Source organism: Tenebrio molitor, chromosome 8, assembly GCF_963966145.1.
Source record: "Tenebrio molitor chromosome 8, icTenMoli1.1, whole genome shotgun sequence".
Lineage (NCBI taxonomy): Eukaryota > Metazoa > Arthropoda > Insecta > Coleoptera > Tenebrionidae > Tenebrio > Tenebrio molitor.
In genome coordinates, this window is record NC_091053.1 from 15,382,175 (window position 1) to 15,408,634 (window position 26,460).

General features: G+C 35.6%; 1 protein-coding gene across 1 annotated transcript; it reads right to left on the reverse strand.

Moving 5' to 3' along the window:
• Positions 1 to 411: 411 nt before the first annotated feature.
• Positions 412 to 3,928, reverse strand: LOC138136257 (adult-specific cuticular protein ACP-20-like). Its single transcript, XM_069055361.1, has 3 exons — positions 1,252 to 3,928; positions 1,139 to 1,201; positions 412 to 1,084 (listed from the first exon to the last, which is right to left on the reverse strand). The coding sequence occupies exons 1-3, from the start codon at positions 1,264 to 1,266 to the stop codon at positions 584 to 586; spliced, it is 579 nt and encodes a 192-aa protein (XP_068911462.1). The 5' UTR covers positions 1,267 to 3,928; the 3' UTR covers positions 412 to 583.
• Between the last annotated feature and the right edge of the window lie 22,532 nt (positions 3,929 to 26,460).

A 26,460-nucleotide genomic window follows, 5' to 3' on the forward strand; every position in this document is an offset into this window, starting at 1 on the left:
CTGGGAAGTACTTTCTACGGAAAAATGTATTCTTCAGTAACAAATGTCCTCTATGTTTGTTTTGTTTAGTTGGTTTTACGAAAGAGAAGCAATGGTAATAAAAAATTGGACTAATGGAATCTACATGATGTCGTACTTTTGGTACTAATGTCATACAATTTGTAGTTTAAGAGATATCTATTTCGTTACGATTATAGTGAGTTTAATAGTAACAGTAAAATCCTGAAGAGAACAGTTGATTAGTTTGGTACTACCTATGAGTTTGGTAGTACCTAGGTACAAAACAGAACGGCAGTAAACAGTTTGGTGTTGTAATTTTTTGAGTAACAAATAGTTTCGCAGTTAATTACTAGAGATTTTTATTGTGGATAAATAAAGTCATTGGTACTGACAGTACCAGATCAAATTAAATTTCAACGATATCATTTATTGGAACAAAACACATTTATGCAACAAGTAACCATAACCGGAATGCGTAATTCTCACGCAACTGCTACATTTTTAAATCGGTAAATAGTACTGTCAGTACTAAGAGAAATAAACAATAATTTACTGTCAGTAATATATATTTGAACATTATATTTTAATGGCCGTAACCGTAATGAGTAACTCCTACATAACTGTTCCCTCCGTATCCTCCTTGTCCTCCAAATCCTCCTTGTCCTCCAAATCCTCCTTGTCCTCCAAATCTTCCTTGTCCTCCAAAAGCTCCTTGTCCACCAAATCCACCATATCCTCCTTGTCCGTAATTAGTAAGTCCTACAAAGCTGTTTCCTCCATATCCACCTTGTCCTCCAAATCCTCCTTGACCTCCAAATCCTCCTTGTCCTCCAAGCCCTCCTTGGCCTCCAAATCCTCCAAGTCCGTAATGAGCGGGATGTTGAGCGTGTCCGATACGTTCAACAACAGCATTGAACCCGCTGTGAGGACCAGCATGGTACTTGACAACACGAGTAGTACCGTCGGCTTCTTTCAGAGAGTACGCACCGGTTACTTCCTTTCCGTTCCTATGCTCGAATTGCGATTTTTTGTCACCGGTGTGGGGGTCGTCTACTCCATACTCAAATTTGTAGAAAGCGGGACCCTTTAAGCAAATAGGTAGTACTGTATCGATTACAAATGATGGAATTCAACTTACATTATCTTGGTGGTGATGATAAACTCCCAAAGCAACTGATAGAGTCATGAAGACGACTGCAACCTGAAAAATATGCATGTTCAAAGAGTACAAGTAGTACCCAAGGTACTCACAGTTAAAACTTGCATGGTTGGTGTTGGTTTAAGGAGTCAAATTGAACTGATGTCGATAGAGTACCAATTTAGATCTTATATAGTACTATTCCTACTGCCATTACTTTGAAATTGCGTAAGTACCATGCAAAGAAGCAAGAATTTTGTAATTTTGCATGTCCGATTTAGACAGAATGTGAAGCTTTTTTTGCCACATTCCTACGCACGGTACCACTTTCAATCCAATTGTTGTGACTTATCCAATTACTTTCTTATACAACGCACTCGTTTTTCTTTCGACGTATCAGTTGTGTAATGACAAATATTTGGTCCAGAAAAATAGTCCACTCGAAGTACTTAATTATTTAAATAACGGTCTTTTAATTGATGGTTGTCTTTGTATTCAGATGCTGTGATTTAGGGTTACGGAGACAATTTCGAATGCGGTGCAGGACAGATGGTACCATATGGTACCGGAAGCTTTCGGGGCGAATTTGATTGCGTTTTTAGACAATCCCAAAATTACACCACCGTTTTTACTTAATTTAATGAATTGGTGGCCTCACAGGAAACCGTCGGTACTACTTTGGAGCTTGAAACGTCGTTATCTTGTCGTAGCATCGTTATCCGTTTTTTTAATCGCCGATCTTTGTTACAAATGTAAATTTATCTAAATGAAGAAAAGTTTTATTCAACGAGTGCGCAGGTGCTTTCGACGGTTGCATTACTTATGGTGACCCAGCAGATTCACCACTGACGTGGGTTCCCGATCGCAATAATGTATCCCAAATGGAAGCAGTACTACTCAGCGAAGTACCGTTTTTACAAAGTATATTAAATACTGTTAAAAATGTCTTCTGCGTACAGCAACGGCCCGGTAGTAGACCACAGAGTCGCTTAATTACTGTGGTAGTACCGAGAAAAGTACTATTTCCGCAGGTAATGATAAATATTGTAAAAAATAAATATATGGGAAGATTAACGGTCGCGCAGCGGACCCTTGAGAAGTAGAATGTTTTCGGCGTTACGTAATGGTCATTTTACACCATTGTCTCTTTTTTTGGTGTAATTAGGTAGTTAAAACACATTTTAAAAAATCCTCTACCTGACATATTAAACTACTAAACTAGTGCCGCCAATGTGAAGGCCACTTTTCTTAATAGCTCGAGCGAGCGTGATGGGTACTACTATAATTTCAACAGGAAGAAGAGAAAAAAGAAGAATGCCGGCCACAAAGTACCAAATCGGTAAATGTGTAAACAAAACGGTCACTTCCCTGTTATGAAGACATTGAGGGCGTGGGTGTTTGATCGAGTTCAATCAACAATCATCTGATAGAAGCCGAACCAATCAGAGGTACCACCGACTTAACACACCATAGAGTACCAGGAGATCGCGCGAGGAATGATTGCAAAATCCAATGGGAAGGAATCTGGAAGGTGCCGAGAGGGATTGCAATCGATTTTTCGAGAAATTAGTATTTCAGGTACTGTCTTGGTGGTGGTACTTGCGTCGGTGGTCGCGATTCGGTACTTCTGTGGTCGAAAAATCGATGCGGACCATTATGGGTCGATTGTGAACGGATGCTGTATAACAATATTTACTTTAAAAATCATAATTGGTTCTGGGCTACCCCAATTAGCTAAATGTAAGTATAGGTCTGGCGGGGTATAATTCGGGGATTAGTTATTGAACCATTATCGGCGATCGAAGGCGCCTGGTTTCCACACTTGTTCATCATAGAGCACACCTCGGTCGCCCCGCTATCGCCCGATCTATGCCCCGTTGGGTAAATACAGACCGGAGTCGATTTATTGGGCTTATCTGGATCCCATCGATTTTTTTCGACCCACATGTGCGATTCTAAATAAATTATTCGAAATTATATAGATTAGGGCGCGGATTTTTCTTTTACTATTTTCGATTTCTACGAGAAATTTGTCGCCGGTGGAGGGGCCGGCCACACGCAACTAGAGCAAAAAATATCAATTTTGCGGAGAAACCGCAACAGCGTCCATTACACCGGTTAATAACACACGAGGATCGAATTATATGTGGCGTTTGAATAAAATCCCATAAATTTGTGGTACGTCGTAATTATAGAAACGGTCGGTTTTAATTAGGCTACCAGGTCTGGGCTATCGGCGGTACCATCACCGGTACTGATACGGGACTATCATTACTCCAGATAGGATCTCGTTATGAGTTACGTAATGCGAGGAACGGATTTACATTTTTCGGTGCTTTCGGCCAACTACGTCGGAATTGTCGGTTTTATTTCATTTTAATTACAAGCTAAATGTTTTTTAGTGATGTAGTGGTTTGGCTCTAACGACTTAATCTAAAACAAACAAATACGAATTAGGTGAAATGGTAGGTTTGGAGATGTTGAGGGTTTTTTGAATATTTCATGGGCTTAATGATAGGTGCCGGCATGGAAGAGGGTCGTGAGAGAGTACCAAATGGGTGAGTTGTACCAAATTCTTCTTTTCGGCTTCATTTCGAAATTAGTTGTGAGGGTAATAAATATGTATGGGCAAAGGAAAAAAGAAATAAATTTTTATTATCGTTATTAAAAATCAAATGTGAAATGAAAGAAATGTCAAAAAGTCTTAAATCTTAATTTAATTAGGACCTTTTGTTATTTCTATTTTTTGAGATTGTCCAGTGGACATTTTTATCTTGACGTATCTTCTGTTAGATTATAATGTGGAAGTATAACATAGAAGAAACATAGTATTTTTGAGAAACAGAAACAAAAAGCAAAAATTAACAATAATAATAATTATAATAATGATATAAAACACAACAAAGTCAAAATGTGGAGGCGAGACGCCGTTAATTATGTTGATAAGCACTGCACTATTACTTGATAGTAATATCCGTAACAGTGTATGTACTCCGGCAAAATTGCCGTGCCGCCGGATGGTGGAGGGTTCAGATATGTAATATGTATTAATAAAATTGTGTGAAACTAAACACCAAGTGGGAATATGAATGCATGAAACAAGTAAAATTTAAAATTCTGAAGAATCTGAACAGAAAAAGGTTAAACAGAATACACAGGATGAAAAAAAATATAAAAAGGAAAAGATTCTACAACAAGAAAAGAAATGTCAATAAGCAGAAATACAGAAATAAAGTAGATACAGCAAGAAAACTAATAGAGAGAAATTTGAAGATTATAAAAAAGTTTTAATTTTTTTTAAACAAAAGTAAAAATGGACTAAATGCTAGTTGATTTAATTTATATGTTTTGCAATTTTTACTTTTTGATGTTTTTCATTGCCTTCGGTTGAGGTTTTTTTGTTAATTTTTGAAAAAACTATCCAGACAAAATAACTATAAATTAATGAAAACATTTAGTTTACAAAAAAAAAATGTATACACAGGGTGTATCTGAAATATGCGTGATAATTTTAACCAGTGCAAGAACTCGCCAATTTATCAAACTTTTCTCTATATTTGCAAAATTCGCAAGTTTTCCAAGATTTTTTGCCCCCAAACGAGTCGTTTTGTATGATTTTTTTGTAACCATGAGAAATTTAATTTTGGCTATTTTTTTTCTATAACAATGTAACTTTTTTGACAAGGCTCCGTTTCTATCACAACAGAAAATTTTCACCCTTACCCATAGGCGGGTATTCATTTTGATGGCTAATTTATTCCAAATTTTAAATTAATTTGTAACGCTTTTTCGTAAAAAATTTAAATAGGAGAAATGTTTCATTTAACAAGCTCTGCTACGTGTTAAAATTACACCATGAATTTTAGATACCCGGTATAGTAAAGTATATACAGGTGTCTTAAAAAAACGGCCTACGTTATAACTTTGCTATTGATGACCCAAATGAGAAAAATAATACAGGAACCGAAATGGTTGTTTACACACTACAAACAATTTTTATACCATATACCGATTTATGGGCAATGGGCAACTTTTATTTTTCAAATAGTAACCTATAATTTTTTTTTATTGATTCTGATTGTAATGGGAAAAAAAACTATGCCCTTTGATAACAAAATTTACGTTTTTACACGAGTGGTGGTTTCTTCAACGCCTACTACGAAATGAAATTTAAAAAAACACCCGATGTATGAAACACATAAAATAAAAAATCTGAAGAAGATATAATAATATAAGCAGAAAAAAAAAGAAAATAAGAACGAGAAGATTTCACAAGGGAAATTAAATATGGATAAGAAGAAATATGTACATATGTATTAATAGATACAGCAGAGAAAATAGTAGAAAAAATTCAAAGATGATGGATAAAATGTCGATTTTTTAATTAAAAAAAAAAAAAAAATCAGATTCCATAATAATTAATTTATTTAACGGTATCACCTTTTACAAAATTTTTGAAAAAAGCAATAAGCAAAAGAGAAAGTAAAAAAAAAATATAAAGCACAAAAATTACATAGCGAAATTTAACATTTTAAAACATTTTTAGCATGTCGCCGGAATTATTGTTTTATTTAGATCTTTAGCATTTAAAAATTTTTGAGATTGCCCACTCTCTATAGATAAATTGCAATTTTTTAGAATAAAAATAAAAACCAGAAAACTTTCCTAAATGAAAAATTAGAAATGCCTAAATTAAATTTCCACAAAACAGTCATTGAGAGAAAAAATACGAAGAAGAAAACTCGAAAGTTAAAAGTTATGTTTTTCGGTCGGTTTGTAGTGCCTACTTGAGACCGATATTCCTCCTTTGCGCAGATATGACTCATAGCCCATGAGAAAATCCAAGACTTCTACAATCTACTGTAGAAAGTTAATATGATATTTAAGGTTGTAGCACCAAGAGAAGGAGCAAAAGCAATTAATAAATGCGAGAATTACTTCAGAAGAAGAGAAATTAAAATGTTGTGTGAACAACAGAGAAAAATAAAGGGAACAAAGGAACAGAACAAATAAAGTTGAAAGAAAAAGCAATGAGATGAAGGTAAAAGTGACAATTAATAATTATTATTATAAGAATAGTTTGAAATTTAGAAGAAATGTCGAAGTGTGCACGAAACAAATTAAATAAAAAATGGAAGAAACTGAATAGAATGAGATGAAAATAAAATATAGGAGAAGAAAGGAAGATACAAAGATGGAAAATAAATATTTAAATTTGACCAATAAAAATTAAAAAATATAAAATCAGCTTATTTCAATGGAATTTTTTGCAATATTTATTTTTTGACATTTGAAGAAAATTTTTGAAAACAGAAATCGAGAGAAAATCACAATAGTAAGAAGTTTAGAAAAAATATAATCAGGAATGAACAAAGAAAGAATGTTAGATTACTATACCGAAAAAATGTGATATTTCAGATAGTAGTACTAACAGAAGAAAAAAAACAATGAAAAAATGCGAAAACAAAAAGTCATGAAATAAAAGTAAACAAAAAAGGGAATAAAGCAACAAAATAAACAAAGATGAAGAAAAAACCGAACTATGATATAATACAACGTGATCAACAATGACTGAGTCTGTTGGCAATAAAACAATTGAAAATACTGGTGATTTTTGTCTAGTAATTGGCACTGACCACGCACTGACCGGATTTTTTAACTTGAGATGACATTAAAAACATTCTTGGGTATGCAGGTTATGTTTATACTAATACAAAAATTAACCTTCGTTGGTAAATTTTAAATTTGCCAAATTTCATTGTTACCAACAGACTCAGTCATTCTTGATCACCCCGTAGTAATAGTAAATGATGATGATATTGATGAAATACTCGAAATGTGCAGAAAATTAATGAAAAAAAAAATCTGAAGAATTGAGGAAGTTATAAGAAAATAAAAATACACAAAAAGAAAGTTAAAAAAAATTAAAACGGAAATTAAAAGAATTTGCTATGTTAATAGATATAGCATGAAAAATTCCGAGAGATCATTAGATCATTTACATTTATAATTATTAGAGTAGGCTATGATTTTTAAATTAGATTGGCAACATTGACTGATTTGAATTGTCAAAGTGACGCTTCAAACTGTTTACTTTAGAACATAAAATATTTCTTACGGAGAGTTATTTTAAGAATATACTCGTACAAGCTTGCGGTGAAGATTTTCGAATTTCATTCCCTAATTTTCCGGTTGAATACCCAAAATTGATTCAGGTGTTGGAAATGCGTTTGAAAATAGCTGAATTTCATGTTTGGCTTCTCCAATTAAACTGAATTTGTTTCTTTATTTTATTTTTGCTTATTAGAACAGTTGTGTTAAATTTTATTAAAAAATGTTAACTTTTTCGTGGTGTTTTTGATAATTAGTATATGAAACAGCGAGTTAACAGTTGCATCGAAACCGGAGAGGACACTTTGAAGATTTGTTATAATTGTTAAAAAAACTGCATTATTCTCTAGTCTAGTGTTTTATTTCATTTAAATCACAGATTGAACATAACGGAGAACCCTAAACGTCAACATGTTTACATAACCTCTAATTTATACAGCGAGTCAATTGACAGGACTCCACAATCAATAGTCAGTGTTGTCAATCTACTTTAAAAATCAACATAGCATAAATTTAAATGATCTCTCGGTATTAGAGGAAATTCTAGAAATGAATGAACAATAAGGAATTTGGCACAAGAAAGAATTGTAATATTAAATGCAAGTATCAATTAAAGAGACAAGAAAATTAATAAACAGAAGCAAAACTATTTAGTAATGGTCACAAGTAAAATTTCAGATACGCATGTTTCAAGATAAAGTTAAAAAAAAGAGAAACGGTCAAGAGAAGAAAGAAGTGTAAAATGTTATTTTCAGTCCATATTCCACATACGAGCTGTCGAAAAGCCACGAATCTTCCCATCAAGTACCATCCCGATGGGCGAACGGCCGTCAAAACAGCCACCCCTTCCCATTGATCGGTGGCATGCCAGCACAGAGGGATCGAGCCGTATTATTATCCGTTAAAAAGATAAAGTGATTAAAAAAATATTTCCCAAAAATAAATATTTGTGCGGGTATTTACGACAATAGACGAAAGTATAGCCGCACCGTCTTCCGATGTAAGGTAGTCATTAGACCCATTGAAAAGGAAGACACGACCCATCATTACCAACGTCTCGAAAAATATTATTGTATCGGATATTGTATACCGGATCGGCTCTCGTATTGTGTATTACGCCGTACTAATAATTATCATAATCACACTTGTGATATTTATTTGTTAGGGCCAACATGTAACTCGGCTACATTGTGCCACTAATAATAATAATACGACAATGTAGTACAGAAAGCCGCAAACAACCCGCACGGCCTTGGACAATCATTTTCTTGTGCGAAAACGAAATTATCGCATCGACCACAAACCCCATTTAATTTGGGTGGTCCGCACCCCAACCCTCGTTTGCATTTTTAATCCACCCCGACAACAACTCCACCGGATTCGGACCCGGTCGGCACGCTGGAATCCGATAGTTGGATTGGGTTACACCGAATTTGTCCGAGTGTGGATTTTTTCCAGTGGTTCGGTGAAAAATCGGGTTCTTTACCTCTTTTATTTCTCAAGCCGATCGGTTTGGACAGTGTTGGATTACCAATTGGCAGTGTTGGCTACTTGGGTGTTCATCCTGTTGGGAGATGATGGCTCTGATTTCAAAACAAGGTACTACACGAGGCTGGGAAGAAAAATCTTCAATAAAAATGTTTCTCAGCAAAACTAGAAACAGCAAAGAATGTGGTTGGTGTTGAGGGCAGAGAGATGAATGTCTTCGTTGCGGTACCAAAGGGTAGTACCACGCTGCAGTACTATCGGCAGCTTTGAACGCGAAAAGAATTGTGCACCTTTCTCATGGGTTCACGACTCCGAAGGTACATTTATCTCGTTTTGGTACTTGCGGTAATTATAGACAACAAACTAAACGTTGACCCTACCTACTTACCGATCGTGTTTTTTTCTATAATTTGGCCATCGTGCAGTACCGGTTGACTGCATAATTCGAGGAGTGCACGCGATAGCCAACGGTGACGGACCAAACACCCCAAATTAGTCGGACCTGCTCCGATTTCACACTAATTGCAAAAGAGGTTCTCCCACGCACGCCGAAACGCAAACACCCGAAGAAGACGGAGGAGAAAAAGAAGAAGAAAAAGACGCAAACTTCTCGTTTTTATTTTTAGACAACTGCCAGATCTAGGGCTATTATCTAGTCTAGTCGTGTTGGTCCTCGAGGTTGGTACACGTGCAGGGAATCGGTCGGTTCGCGTGCCACAGCCATCGGCTCTCCAGAACTATCTCGTCTTGAAAAGATACCGACATTTATGGTTACGAACAAGGTTAAATGCATATTAGAGGAGTTGGATGATTTGATCGATTAGCCAACGATTGGTGATTATGTAAATGTGGGGGAAGGCGGCAAAACGATCAATCATCGGCGGAATTGGATGAGATCCAGGGTGGCGTGGCTTGTCAAAATATGACAGAAGTGCCAAGATCTAGGCGCTATCAATTAGGCAACGCCGCGGAAAAAAACGGAAAAAATTAAGAGAGAGTTGAACGAAGTCAACAATTACTTAATAATAACATGTAATAGTAATGGCAGTAATAAAAATGAGGGAATTGTAAAAGGCTTTAGCGATGTTGGCTGAATGCTGCGATAATAGTGAAATTGGTTTGTAAAGGAAGAAATTAATGTGGGAAAGAATGTGAGAAGGAATGTGGGAAAATAAAAATGTCTATGGAAAGTTTCCATAGACATTCCCATAGATATTTTTATTTTCAGGAAGGAATGTGGGAAAATAAAAATGTCCATAGAAAGTTTCTGTAAACATCTTCATAGACATTTTTATTTTCCCACATTCCTTCCCACAAATGTCTATGGAAAGTTTTCATAGACATTTCCACAGACATTTTTATTTTCCCACATTCCTTCCCACAAATGTCAACGGAAAGTTTCCATAGACATTTTTATTTTTAGAAAGGAATGTCTATGGAAATGTTTGTGGAAACTTTCCATAGATATTTTTATTTCCAGGAAGGAATGTCTATGGGAAGTTTCCATAGACATTTCCATAGACATTTTTATTTTTAGGAAGGAATGTGGAAAAATAAAAATGTGGAAAATTTTCATTGACATTTCCACCGACATTTGTATTTTCCCACATTCCTTCCCACAAATGTCAACGGGAAGTTTCCATAGACATTTTTATTTTTAGGAAGGAATGTGGGAAAATAAAAATGTCTATGGAAAGTTTCCACAGACATTTCCATAGACATTTTTATTTTTAGGAAGGAATGGATAAATAAAAATGTTTGGAAAGTTTCGATAAACATTTCCCTAGACATTTTTATTTTCCCACATTCATTGCCACAAATGTCATTGGAAAACTTCCATAGACATTTCCATTAAGATTTTTATTTTCCCACATTCCTTCCCACAAATGTCAATGAGAAGTTTCCATAAACATTTTTATTTTTAGGAAGGAATGTGGGAAAGTAAAAATGGATGGAAAGTTTTCACAGATATTTCCATAGACATTTTTATTTTCCCTAAATCCTTCCCACAAATGTCTATGGGAAGTTTCCGTAGACATTTTTATTTTCCCACATTTCTTGCCTCAAATGTCTATGGAAATTTCCCATTGGAACATTTCCATAGCATGGAAAATTTCCATAGGGATTTCCATAGACATTTTTATTTTCCCATATTCCTTCCCAAATGTCTATGGAAAGTTTCCATGGGTATTTCCATAGATATTCTTATTTTCAGGAAGGAATGTGGGAAAATAAAAATATCTATGGAAAGTTTCCAAACATTTCCCTAGACATTTTTATTTACCTACATTCCTTGCCACAAATGTCTATGGAAACTTTCCATGGGCATTTCCATAGATATTTTTATTTTCAGGAAAGAATGTGGGAAAATAAAAATGTCTGTGGAAAGTTTTCATGGACATTTTTACAGACATTTGTATTTTTCCAAATTCCTTCTGACAAATGTCAATGACAACTTTCCATAGACATTTTTATTTTCAGGAAGAAATGTAGGAAAATAAAAATGTCTCGAAAGTTTTCACAGACATTTCCATAGACATTTTACTTTTCCCTCATGCCTTCCCACAATTGTCTATGGGAAGTTTCGTAGACATTTTTATTTTCCCACATTCCTTGCCACAAATGTCTATGGAAAGTTTCCATGGGCATTCCCATAGACATTCTTATTTTCGGGGAGGAATGAGGGAAAATAAAAATATCTATGGAAAGTTTCCAAACATTTCCCTAGACATTTTTATTTTCCTACATTCCTTGCCACAAATGTCTATGGAAAGTTTCCATGCGCATTTCCAGAGATATTTTTATTTTCAGGAAAGAATGTGGGAAAATAAAAATGTCTGTGGAAAGTTTTCATGGACATTTTTACAGACATTTGTATTTTCCCAAATTCCTTCTGACAAATGTCAATGACAACTTTCCATAGACATTTTTATTTTCAGGAAGAAATGTAGGAAAATAAAAATGTCTATGGAAAGTTTTCACAGACATTTCCATAGACATTTTTATTTTTCGGAAGGAATGTAGGAAAATCAAATGTTTATGGAAAGTTTTCATAGACATTTCCACAGACATTTTTATTTTCCCTCATGCCTTCCCACAATTGTCTATGGGAAGTTTCGTAGACATTTTTATTTTCCCACATTCCTTGCCACAAATGTCTATGAAAAGTTTCCATGGGCATTCCCATAGACATTCTTATTTTCAGGGAGGAATGTGGGAAAATAAAAATATCTATGGAAAGTTTCCAAACATTTCCCTAGACATTTTTATTTTGCTACATTCCTTGCAACAAATATCTATGGAAAATTTCTATAGACATTTTTATTTTCCCACATTCCCTCCCACAAATGTCTATGGAACGTTTCCATTGACATTTGTGGCAAGGAATGGAGGAAAATAAAAATGTCTGCGGAAAAGTTCCATAGACATTTTTATTTTTCCACATTCCTTCCCACAAATGTCTACGGGAAGTTTCCATAGATATTTCCATAGACATTTTTATTTTCAAGAAAGAATGTGGGAAAATAAAAATGTCTATGGAATGTTTCCGCAGACATTTTTATTTGTCCCCATTCCTTGCCTCAAATGTCTATGGAAAATTTTCATAGCATGGAAAATTTCCATAGGGATTTCCATAGACATTTTTATTTTCCCATATTCCCTCCCACAAATGTCTATGGAAAGTTTCCATGGGTATTTCCATAGATATTCTTATTTTCAGGAAGGAATGTGGGAAAATAAAAATGTCTGTGGAAAGTTTTCATGGACATTTTTACAGACATTTGTATTTTCCCAAATTCCTTCTGACAAATGTCAATGACAACTTTCCATAGACATTTTTATTTTCAGGAAGAAATGTAGGAAAATAAAAATGTCTATGGAAAGTTTTCACAGACATTTCCATAGACATTTTTATTTTCCCTCGTGCCTTCCCACAATTGTCTATGGGAAGTTTCGTAGACATTTTTATTTTCCCACATCCCTTGCCACAAATGTCTATGGAGAGTTTCCATGGGCATTCCCATAGATATTCTTATTTTCAGGGAGGAATGTGGGAAAATAAAAATATCTATGGAAAGTTTCCAGACATTTCCCTATACATTTTTATTTTCCTACATTCCTTGCCACAAATGTCTATGGAAAGTTTCCATGGGCATTCCGGTAGATATTCTTATTTTCAGGAAAGAATGTGGGAAAATAAAAATGTCTGTGGAAAGTTTTCATAGACATTTCCACAGACATTTGTATTTTCCCACATTCCTTGCCACAAATGTCTATGGAAACTTTCCATAGACATTTTTATTTTTCGGAAGGAATGTAGGAAAATACAAATGTTTATGGAAAGTTTTCATAGACATTTCCACAGACATTTTTATTTTCCCTCATGCCTTCCCACAATTGTCTATGGGAAGTTTCGTAGACATTTTTATTTTCCCACATTCCTTGCCACAAATGTCTATGAAAAGTTTCCATGGGCATTCCCATAGACATTCTTATTTTCAGGGAGGAATGTGGGAAAATAAAAATATCTATGGAAAGTTTCCAAACATTTCCCTAGACATTTTTATTTTGCTACATTCCTTGCAACAAATATCTATGGAAAATTTCTATAGACATTTTTATTTTCCCACATTCCCTCCCACAAATGTCTATGGAACGTTTCCATTGACATTTGTGGCAAGGAATGGGGGAAAATAAAAATGTCTGCGGAAAAGTTCCATGGACATTTTTATTTTTCCACATTCCTTCCCACAAATGTCTACGGGAAGTTTCCATAGATATTTCCATAGATATTTTTATTTTCAAGAAAGAATGTGGGAAAATAAAAATGTCTATGGAATGTTTCCGCAGACATTTTTATTTGTCCCCATTCCTTGCCTCAAATGTCTATGGAAAATTTCCATAGCATGGAAAATTTCCATAGGGATTTCCATAGACATTTTTATTTTCCCATATTCCCTCCCACAAATGTCTATGGAAAGTTTCCATGGGTATTTCCATAGATATTCTTATTTTCAGGAAGGAATGTGGGAAAATAAAAATGTCTGTGGAAAGTTTTCATGGACATTTTTACAGACATTTGTATTTTCCCAAATTCCTTCTGACAAATGTCAATGACAACTTTCCATAGACATTTTTATTTTCAGGAAGAAATGTAGGAAAATAAAAATGTCTATGGAAAGTTTTCACAGACATTTCCATAGACATTTTTATTTTCCCTCGTGCCTTCCCACAATTGTCTATGGGAAGTTTCGTAGACATTTTTATTTTCCCACATCCCTTGCCACAAATGTCTATGGAAAGTTTCCATGGGCATTCCCATAGATATTCTTATTTTCAGGGAGGAATGTGGGAAAATAAAAATATCTATGGAAAGTTTCCAGACATTTCCCTATACATTTTTATTTTCCTACATTCCTTGCCACAAATGTCTATGGAAAGTTTCCATGGGCATTCCGGTAGATATTCTTATTTTCAGGAAAGAATGTGGGAAAATAAAAATGTCTGTGGAAAGTTTTCATAGACATTTCCACAGACATTTGTATTTTCCCACATTCCTTGCCACAAATGTCTATGGAAACTTTCCATAGACATTTTTATTTTTCGGAAGGAATGTAGGAAAATACAAATGTTTATGGAAAGTTTTCATAGACATTTCCACAGACATTTTTATTTTCCCTCATGCCTTCCCACAATTGTCTATGGGAAGTTTCGTAGACATTTTTATTTTCCCACATTCCTTGCCACAAATGTCTATGAAAAGTTTCCATGGGCATTCCCATAGACATTCTTATTTTCAGGGAGGAATGTGGGAAAATAAAAATATCTATGGAAAGTTTCCAAACATTTCCCTAGACATTTTTATTTTGCTACATTCCTTGCAACAAATATCTATGGAAAATTTCTATAGACATTTTTATTTTCCCACATTCCCTCCCACAAATGTCTATGGAACGTTTCCATTGACATTTGTGGCAAGGAATGGGGGAAAATAAAAATGTCTGCGGAAAAGTTCCATGGACATTTTTATTTTTCCACATTCCTTCCCACAAATGTCTACGGGAAGTTTCCATAGATATTTCCATAGACATTTTTATTTTCAAGAAAGAATGTGGGAAAATAAAAATGTCTATGGAATGTTTCCGCAGACATTTTTATTTGTCCCCATTCCTTGCCTCAAATGTCTATGGAAAATTTCCATAGCATGGAAAATTTCCATAGGGATTTCCATAGACATTTTTATTTTCCCATATTCCCTCCCACAAATGTCTATGGAAAGTTTCCATGGGTATTTCCATAGATATTCTTATTTTCAGGAAGGAATGTGGGAAAATAAAAATGTCTGTGGAAAGTTTTCATGGACATTTTTACAGACATTTGTATTTTCCCAAATTCCTTCTGACAAATGTCAATGACAACTTTCCATAGACATTTTTATTTTCAGGAAGAAATGTAGGAAAATAAAAATGTCTATGGAAAGTTTTCACAGACATTTCCATAGACATTTTTATTTTCCCTCATGCCTTCCCACAATTGTCTATGGGAAGTTTCGTAGACATTTTTATTTTCCCACATTCCTTGCCACAAATGTCTATGGGAAGTTTCCATGGGCATTCCCATAGATATTCTTATTTTCAGGGAGGAATGTGGGAAAATAAAAATATCTATGGAAAGTTTCCAGACATTTCCCTAGACATTTTTATTTTCCTACATTCCTTGCCACAAATGTCTATGGAAAGTTTCCATGGGCATTCCTGTAGATATTCTTATTTTCAGGAAAGAATGTGGGAAAATAAAAATGTCTGTGGAAAGTTTTCATAGACATTTCCACAGACATTTTTATTTTCCCACATTCCTTCCCACAAATGTCAATGGAAAGTTTCCACAAATCAATTTCATTATAATATCCTGACCCACCACAAATCCACCGACGCAGCATTCAAGCAACAACAGAACGATTCGAAATTTTTCCCGTTTTCTCATAGCACCAAATTCTTGACACTGTCATATTTTGACAAGCCACTCCACCCTGTATCTCATGAAATTTTTTCATCTTTTGAATTATTCTCTTCAATTTCTTCCATCGCTTTCCACTTTCCATAACTAATTCTCAACGATTTTCTCGCATTATCTTTCCGCACTACTTGTATTTTCAAAATCCACAATGTTTTCTTCTCTACACCCGACAATAACAGTTTGCTCCTTCTGTTAGATCCATCTCGATTTACTTAGCCTTTCCGGTTGTTTGTTCTGTTCGTTGGTCCACTTCGATCGCAGAGAAAAGATTAAATTAGCCACAACAAAGCAGCCAAATTTCCATCATCGTTGGCAACTCGTAACAACTCCCCTGAAAATAATCCGCAATCATCACATGTAAATACCCCGCTAATTGGATCAATTGAAATCCCTCTATGCAACGTGCAAACACCGGCCCCACAAAAGCTCACGAGCCCGGTTCTTTTGTTGCACAAGGCAAACAATAACTAAACTCAAATATGCGCCTCGCCCAGAGATACTTTTCAATATCCATCCATAGTTTTAAAATTGATTCGTAAACGCTGGCCGCGGACGCGGCACGTGCAGCGTTTCAATGTGTGCGATAAACAAGGACCATTGTTAGAGCACGGCGGGGCCTCTGGTAACGCGTGACGGTGCGCGTGTCGCCTAAAGAGGGACCACTTCTGTAATTGATATTTCCGTAATAGCGTACAAATTGTAGCGCTACTGTTATACACGAGTACTCTTTGTCCTTAGGTGCTGCGTGGCGTGCACGACACGGTTGTCCAGCTCGGGGGGCCACATCAAAAAATACAAAACTATCTAACCTACACCGGACAAGACAAATTCTATTGGCTAGACCAGTTACAAAGCTTGTCCCAAAAGCCGTACTCTTAGAAAGAAGTTTTGCGGCGGAAGACTTTTTGGAAAGAATTTTGGATTTCGGATGTGACAGCACTGACAGCTGTCGTGTTTTTAAAAATGTGACAACAAATTGAGATGGTACAAGATGAGAGAAAGATGCGTCCCTCAAGACACTCGTCGGGTCCCATTCTTTCCGCGCGATGTAGTACTGCGAGAATTGCGAAATTGTCGGTTCTCGGAATAAAAATCCGCAATTCGTTTCGTGAAGAGTCTAGAAGACAATCGAAAGTCCACACATGGCGCACGGGGCTGTCTAGGTCGAGCCACCTGCATGGCACGCGCTACCGGGAAAAGAGGGGAAACACAGTTGGCAGGCGTAGCCACCCCCGAACTCACCCCACTCTAATTGGGTCACCCGAAATCCACTCGTTACGGTTTTGGCACTGTGTTATTACAGCATGTCGTATGCGACGCCGTAATGCGACTTTAATCGGGAAGAAAAAGTGAAGGGGGAGGCGAAGAGCGCCGAGTATGCTAATGAGGCACGATTGGAGAGAATGAAACGCAAACATTTTTTTTGGGGGTTTTGTGCTCGCCGAGACAAGTGGTTCAGTTTGTGAAAGTATAATCACATTTTAGATCTATGTGATTAAGTACTACAAGGTACTGCACCTTCCATAGGTACTTTTTCTGGACCTGGGTCTTGACAGCAACAATTCTAATAGTAACAATTACGTTTCTTCAACTGCTTTGCTTTCTGAAATCGTAGTAATCGTCTCATCAAAACTACAGAAAATTTAGAAGAAAATCCGGGGACCTAGAGAATTTTCAATTTTTTTAAAAAATCTCTTTAATATTAATAGGTATTAAGCTATTTTGTAAAATTTTGTACATGTGTTTACATACCCGATAACAGTACCAGGATGCGGCATGTTGAAGCCAAGCAAAACAAAAAATTAAATTTTTGGAAAAAAAAAAGATTTTGAAAAACAAAGAGTTTCAAAAAACAAATGACTAACACAAGTGGGTTTATTGGACCATAATACACATTTATACGAGGACATAATTAGGAAATTGTTTAAACACTTTATAACAATTGTCAAAATTTTGAAAATTATGGATATTTTTGACATTTAATTGTTTTCGGGGCGAAAACTACGGCAGATGGACCAAAATTGTACAGAACTACTTTAATGAAGGATAAAATTTCTAAGAAGTTATGGTCCGCCATATTGTAGCTGTCATAGTTTAGACGTGAGAGAGTGCGCCGCGAAATATTCCAATTTCTCTTGACCCACAAACTATAGCTTAGCATCTAATAATAATTGATGGAAAAATCTAAAAAAATCGCATAATATCTAGAAACAGTAAAGAAATCAGTTAATTGATAATTTGAAGTAATTTCCTATCATTTTCGGTTTTTGACACTACAAAACAGAAATTTTTGATTTTAATTTTTTTTAATGAACTTTGAAATGCTCCCTAGCATGTACTATTTATCGCAAAAGTATGATTCATTTTTCAGTTGGTACATTTATTTTTTTCTAAAAGATTCTATAATTGCTATAATTGTTATTGTTTATAAAAAACAAACGAAAAGCAATTAAATTACTCTGAAACTACCTAACTAACAAAATTGTTATGAATTTTATTATTAAATGGTTACTAAAGAGTGCAATATTTTTTTAATGTTGCTTGTTTATTGTTAAAAAAGTTTAAAAAGAATTTGTTATTAACAATTTTACAGCAAAAATGTATAGCATATAATACGAGTATGCTCTATATTTTTGCACATAAGTGCATATTTAGTTTATGCGAGACATTTTAAATAAGCATATTACATACTTAGGGTGTTTCGCAGAAAATCAAAAGTTACTGTAATTTCCTGCGAAACCGGGAGCCTGAAAAAATCAGCCGGTACGGCAAAATATAGCATCATGGGTCTGTAATAATCGTGCTAAATTTTATTTTGATAGCTTGAATAATAGAAGGTAAAATGGGAGTGTTAATGATCTCGTTGACACCCTGAATGCTGTAAACATTTACTGTACAATTGTTTATTAAAATCTTCAACAATAAATAAATAAATAGTTATTTGTGCATCAAGGCCAAAAAGTGCATTTCTTTTGTCCGAGTCTGAGTTTTCAGGCCGAGGCGAAGCCGAGGCTTGAAAACAGGACAAAGCAAAAGACATCATTGGAAAAATTACAAATTTATTTTGTATCTACCTTTTTCAAATAGATAAATTTATTAATAGATATTAACAATTTTTTAATAGTATTTGTTATCAGCTTGCCAACAAAACTAGAAATTTACTATTTGCAATACAATTACTTATTTACATAATTTATGCTGACAGGGCAATTATCGGTTCTGTCGGTTTCGTTGCTAACTTACTAAACAGACCAACAGATGGTGCCATGGTCAGCGTCCGAAAAAATGCGTCCGAAAAAGAGTTACTTTTATCCGCTTATGAGTACATAAAATTACCGTTTTCATTAAGTGTGCCTAGAAAATTGTTTTGGCTATCTTATTCTTCTTTGATCTATATTGAGTAATGAAATTAATAAATATTTTTCTTGTTTTTTGAAAAAGAATTCTTAATTTTCCAACAAACATCACACGTTTGAGATACCTATTTAAAAACCATCGAGAATAAAACACAAATTATCAAGTTGTTTCCAAGTTGTCACAAAACGCCGACCTAAATACGAAAATTGCTCATTTTGACCAGTGCCGACGTAAATAACTTGGTCAATTTCGAAACGCCCGGTTTATAAATATAAGAAAACAAACTCTTCTAAATCTGTGAAGATGTTGCGTTTTGTAACATCTCTTACGCCAACACCTTTGTTTTGACATTGACCTTCCTCAGTCGATATTTCTTTGCATAAAATTTATAACAGCAAAACATCCAAGTTGACTTTTCTCCAAATAGTTTACTAGCGCTGCAATGTAAATAAACTTAGGTGTGCCAGATTTGTAATAGAAAATCTGGAAATCTGTTTACCCATCGACCATTTGAGCGTACGATCCGCAACGGTAGAACTCATGGCAAGAAGCTTCTTCCGGCTCGTCGCGTAAACTGCATTATTTGTTCTTGTTCGGTTTATTCGCTTTTTGCAAAACATGAAATCATCAGAATCCCATAATCATCGGTAGCACAAACTCCCGTTACGTTTTCTAATAATAAACCACACTAGCGGCACGCACGAAATAATTCACTTTTTCACCGCGCCGACTTTTTCGCCGCCTCACCATTAACTTATTTCTTAAAAATCGCTTATGGTCTGCAAACGAGCGCGACTTCCGGAAAGCGAGAGGAGTCTCCGGTCTCGGTGAGTGAAAATCTTCCGAAAGGGTGGCCCGAAACGAGGCCACCGTCATTTGCAAGCTAGAGGCGGGAAACTGCACGTAATTCTTGACTGAATGTTTGCCAGATGTATTTAGAGTCGTCACTTTTTTCAGCATAGTGTACCCAGCTTGGTGGTTATTGACACCAAGTGAAATTATTTTTGGACAGGTACAGCGCAGCCAGTGGATCTTGTCGCGAACTGGGGACTCAAGGACCATCACAAATCTGTTCAATTTCTTCTGCGACCCAAGAAATTAAAAAAAATCGAATGTATTATTGAAATTGTACAAAAAAGTGTACCGCAAGGAGCCACAACTGGACCGTTGCTACTATTGTTTTAATTGCTACATCTGCATTATCGTAATTATTATTTTTGAAAATTTCAAGCTTTCGTTGGCGAGTAAAAGCGTCCACGCTTGAATTATGAAACCGCCCTAATTTGACAAAAAACCACGCGGCCATCCCCAACCCTCGAATAAAGCATCCACTCAAAGCGAGCATTTAATTGGTGTTTGTAAAATAAATGACTTTGAGACTTTTTGTGTGGCGCATATGGCCCATAAAGGGTTGTTATTACAACCCCTTCCGGTCCGAGTCCGTGTCCGCGCTCTTTTATTTTCATTCCGACGCACACCAGATTTCCCTAACGAACCTCATTTTTTTTACCCTGATGGTAAAATCGGCGCGATTCATCACACTTGAATCCGGATTCGGCCAGAAAATTAAACCCACCCCGCGATCAATCATATCCGATTAGGCGACCGCGATCGACGGAAAAAACCCGATCGGGGTGCTTAGCGGGACGAGTGTCAACCGAGGCCCCGCCCTCTCCCTCTACTAATTTTTAATGGGGGCAGGTAAGGGAGATGATTGATGCTGCGCCGGTAATAAGTGAAGTTACTTTTTCAATTTTACCAATATCCGGTCGTGGATGGGCTCGTTATGTGGCATTAAAAGGGAAAAGGGGCTTTGTTGGGAGTCACGCGAACGCGAGACCGCAACTATTTTAACAATATCCGTTGGAAGAAGAAAGCGGCGGCGGTGGGAACGCTCCGGGGGCTCCAGGAGGTCCCGTCGGGAGGCGCGCGTCCAGGAGTTCCCCAGGATGACGCTCTGGGGCCTGCGCGGGCGCTCTTAATGCCCGCTAACTAGCAGGTAAGTAGCGCTAAGGATGTGATTAGAGTTGTCAACGAGCAGGAGTCGCTTTGTGGTCGGGGCCGCCGCCTAAACGCCGGTCTCCTGGGTGGCTCGTAAACATCGTGGTCACTCTCTTGATTAGGATTAGACGTGTCATTACACAGGTAATTTGTTAATTCGGTTTTGACTAATAACAACTTGCAATTATTTGTCTTTGTGGGTCGCCGCACGTCGACCAAACCATAAATCTTGTCGGGAGCGGCCGACCGAAAAATATTGCCATTTCCAAAATATTGTCTCTGGGTCGGGGCGGCGCCTCTTTGAACTAATCCAAGAAGAATCATTTACATTTACACACTCACAACTCTTGAACAATTTGGACTTTTCAACAAAAACAATGTCTTTGATTTTTTACTGATGAGGCGTGGTTTCCTCATTCTACATTCCTCAACTCTCAAAATTCTACAACTTGCTCAGCGTACAATCCCCACAATGTTCTCCAAGTATCATACCGTCCAATTAAAATTGATATTTTGTCCCACCAACGGAAACCAAGTGGGTTTAAATCCGGCGACAACGTGGCTCAATCTCGCCTCTCAACTTATCATTACAATTGTTTCTTATTCGTGTGACCGATTCTCGACTGTCAACACTCTAAGTGTTTTTTTTCGTCCAACTTCATAATCACCATTATTATTATTGTTGTCGTCAGCGTGCATCTCCCTTTCCCACTGTTCCGCCTGTCGCGGTTATTAATCAGGCCGTGCATACGTAACTAGCCGCCGCCCCCCACCCCCATTAATTAACTTTTAAACGAGCGAAAATCCGGGAGCAGGATTCCCACGACGTCCGCGGCTTTTTGCCACTTTAAACATCGATAATGACACGGGCCGCGCGCATTCCGTCCGAAAATTCGAAAATTACCATACTTGATGGCGGCCTGACTGCCGTACCGGCGGCCGTAATGACGATGCAGATCTAGATTTAATTATGCCTCCTAACGCCCATTTAATTCTTTGTTCGTCGTTAGTGGACCACCGCGTCTGGGACCATTAGTGATTCGGTTGTTTGTTTTTGGGAATTGGTTACACCCCCGGTCGACGGGACGCCCACGCGTTTTCGATGGCCACCGAATCGGCAGAAAAGCGTGACCGTTTGCACTAATGGGAGACAGTGGGACACGCGTCGACGCGCCGGCGACACCTGACACGTGTCTGTTTCCGGTTGGGGGAGCGAGGGAGGAAGAACGAAGGAGAAGAAGAAGAAAAGAAAAAACTTGTGGTGAGGAAAAAATGCGAATCAAATTTGGAGGCCAGACAGTAGCCCCCCAAAAAAAACACGCCAAAACGGGACGAAAAAGGACAATTTCATTAAGGCCGTCGTCGCTCCTAAACACGTAATCAGAGAATCTATTAAATCCACCTGGACAGAAGAAAGATTTATAAGGACTTAATAAAGCACTTGAGTCAAGTGGGTGTGTTTGGGACATCGATCAATCATACATTAACTCTTTATGAACTCATAAATAATTCATAAACCGACCGCATTACTCAAAATAGATAACTCAATTAAAATGTCGATGTGCATTAAAGTATCCCCGTTGCGAAATATTTTAAGTACTCTGGTGGCTAACCTATAATTAGGGCGATGATTAAGGAGAGGGTTGGAAGGCGTTTGGGGAGGGTTGCAGGGCCGGGGTGGCCTCTGAAACGGGCGAAAGTGTCATAACCAGTGGCCGCTGGGGCTCGGGCGAAATTGGAGATAAAAGAAAAATGAGAGAGAAAATGGGATTAACAAGGAAGGGAAAGAGAAGAGTAGAATGAAAAGCAAGGGACGAATAGGAAACAAACAGGGTATGAGACTAGAAAATAAACGAAAGCGAAAGAGAAATTAAATAAGAAAACAGAGGAAGAATTAAAATCATGGGAGTTAATTTTAAAAACAGAGCCAACCAAGATAAGATGAGAGGATAAACAAAAAAGAAGTGAAAGTGGAGTGAAATAATAGGTAAGAAAAAGAAAAACATAAAAAAAGCAATAAAGATGAAAACAAACTAATCAATAATAAAATAAAGGAAGATATGGAAAATAAAACATATTGAAATAAAAAATAATATAATATAATACATAATAGAGAGACACGATAGATAACACTGAAGAGATAAGACAACAGAAATAAGGCTTAAAAAAAAATCAAAGTAAAATCGATTATAAAAAAATCTAATATAAAAAATATTAATCAAAAAACCAACGTAAAAAGGTGTAATACAGACGTTCAATCATTTTTAGGAACAAAAAAAATTAGATAAGATTGAAAAAAGAAAAATTTATTTCCAGACAAAAGAGAAAAAACAATAACAAGTCTGAATAGAACAAAATAACAATAGAGAAATGAAACAAACAGCCTTTGAATTCTATCTGCTCATATAAACACCGTTCATTGGCCATGATTTATTTTTTTAACGTTGGATACACTGTTTGATGTCTGTCACTAAAGTGCCTGACGATCAAAATAAACATAACATTTTGCTAAATTTCCCGCAATGCTCAGTATTCTTCTATTGCAAACTAGTAAAACTGACAACACTGCACTAGACATTGACGCTATTTATAACCTCAAACTTAGAAAAATATATAACCTAATTCAACAGACAGCTTCACTACTAAGTTAAATCGAAAATTTCCAATGCCTCCCATTATGCCAAAACAAAATGAATGCATTTTATGCTATCAAGTGTTCATTTAAATTTTTCTTCAAAGTTGGCGTTGAAGAGTCGATTGTGAACGCACCACGGATCACAGATCACGGATCAGCTGTTTAAATCTAACCTCATTTTTTGCGTTGTTTGTGTTTTTCCTCTGCAGACTGACGAGTGGTGCGTTCACAATCGACTCTTCAACGCCTACTTTGAGGATAAATTTAAATGAACACCCGATACATTTTCTTCACCCATTATTATTTTAATTTTATATTTCACTGATATTCTTCTTTTACAATTTCAATTTTCTTTACCTTTGTTATAATAAGAATCATCGTTTTTCTTTTCCTACACTTCATTTTTCAGTGTCTTTAATACCTCTTAAAATAGTTGACAAATTGATTTATTTATCCGATTTTGACGTTTACTTCTGGTATTACATGGAGAAAAAATAAATAAACCTGGAGAGAAAAGTAAACAGAAAAAAGGTGTGAGGAAAATCAAAATGTAAAAAGGGAAATATGAAGAGAACAAAGAGAATAAATAAACCATAAATGAAGAGAATGTTAAATACAATACATATAAAAAAAACATCTAAAGAATTATAAATATTGCAACGACGGCAAAAACGGAACAGACGATAGAAAAAAATTAAAACGAATTATAAAAAAAATATTGACAAGTGAATTAAATTACAGTAGAAACTCGATTATTCGTCATTCGCTAATTCGTCATGTTCTGTAATTCATCACACTAATTGTAACTGTTGTTAATAAAGCGAAAAAAGAATTAATCAAAAAATTATTAAAACGGATAAAAAATGGAAAAAAAAGGTCAAATACTACATACAGGCTGTCCCAGAACTGGCGTACATCCCGTTAACGCCGTGCTCCGCTTTTTCTGCTGAGAAAGATTTCACTAGAATTTTTTTGTTTAACCTTACAGTTTTTAAACTACAGCAATTTTAAGTTAGCCAATCACAACAGATATAGTTTGTTTCCAAACTATATGCAATTGTATCAGTTTATAACACGAACGATTAGAGTAACATAGAATTATTGACGTGCGTCGGCTTCGGCCCGGCATAAGATGTCCACCAAACGTCAAAATGTGAAGAAACGACGAAAATGTAATTCGATTTATTCAAAGCTTTGGAAATCATGACAAAATTGTCCCAAAAACAAAACTAGTATTATTATTGCAATTGGAACGAAATTCGAAATAAATACACAACTGCGCATGCGCATCATCCATAATTGAAAAGTCGAATGGATATTTAGATTATTCAAAGCGATTATTTCGATTTATTCGATTATCAAAATATATCGATTATGCCCAACATTACAAAATACTGTAATTTCTTGACAATGGCAGTAACATAATCAACTCATGCCTTGCTGTCAAATGTCAAATACGGACGAACGGCATGTCGTCTTCTTGATTCAGGCGTGACGTCACTGCATAGATTTTGGATATAAACTATAGATTACAGATAAATCTACCGTGAGCTGTTGTTTCCTAGGAAACGCTGGATTGAATTCATATTTGTCTACGATGATTGGTTAAATTAAAATCGTTGTAACTTAAAAACAAGAGGATTTAAACATTTTTTTTTTGCAGAATCAATTTCTGAATAAATATTTACATTTGTAGTTAACGGGATGTACGCCAGTTCTGGGACACTGTAGATGTATGTAATTACGTCAATTAAACTTATAAATACAGTACAGTACTTCACAATGTGTTTTAGTTATTTTTTATGGAATTTTCTATAATTCGTTACCCACCCAGTCCCGGACCTGACGAATTATCCAGTTTCTACTATTTTTAAATTAAATTCATGAAGTAAATTAATTTAATTTGAGTGAAGTTACGCTGAACAACTACTCCACTTAACTGACAAAACCACAAAAAGAGAAAAAAGTACAAATTAAAGTGAAACCAAATCAAAATCTTTTCTGATATTTCTCTGTGTTCTTATCCTTTATCATTCTCTCTTTTGGTGCATGTTCCTTGTTTTTCTGTTGTGTTTTCGCTATATTATTTAATATTTTCTAATAAATTACCAAAGACACTTATAACATAAAAATAAAGCTATAATCGTGAATAAACGAATGTAAATGTGAATGAAACAAAAGCAAGAAGTTTCTTTGCTTTAGCATATTTTCTACAGCAAGAATGGGAAATATAGTACTGGATGAAACAAAACTAAAACGAATGTAAATGTAAAAATAATTGAAAAAAATAGAATATAAAAAATTAAATAAATCAGAAGAAAGTAATAAAGTTCAAAGTAAATATAGATGCGAAAGCAAAAATTGCACAACTAGTAAATATTAGAGGGTATTGAATTTAAATGAAGAGAAAATGTAGAAAATGAATTGGGTTTAACAAGCCAGAAAAAGACAAAGTATAAAAAATAAAAATGTTGAAAAATAATAAAAAGGAAAAGAGAAACAGTAAACATCATGAGGAGGGCAACTTAAATACGGCAAAAACAGAATACAGGAAAAAAGTTTAGGATAGAAAAAACTGAAAAGATAATAAAAAAAAACAAAAAACTGACAAAAGAAAGATAGTAAAGAGAAAAAAATATCAATAAAAAAATATTATAAAAAGTGTGCAGGAAACCAATTCAGCATCTTATTTGAATAATGGTTGTAAGAGATT

What these genes read in the sequence shown, in the direction of transcription:
- LOC138136257 (XM_069055361.1), bottom strand. An exon ending in ATCATCACCACCAAGATAAT is followed by an intron (nt 1,085 to 1,138) that starts GTAAGTTGAATT and finishes ATTTGCTTAAAG; the next exon opens with GGTCCCGCTTTCTACAAATT.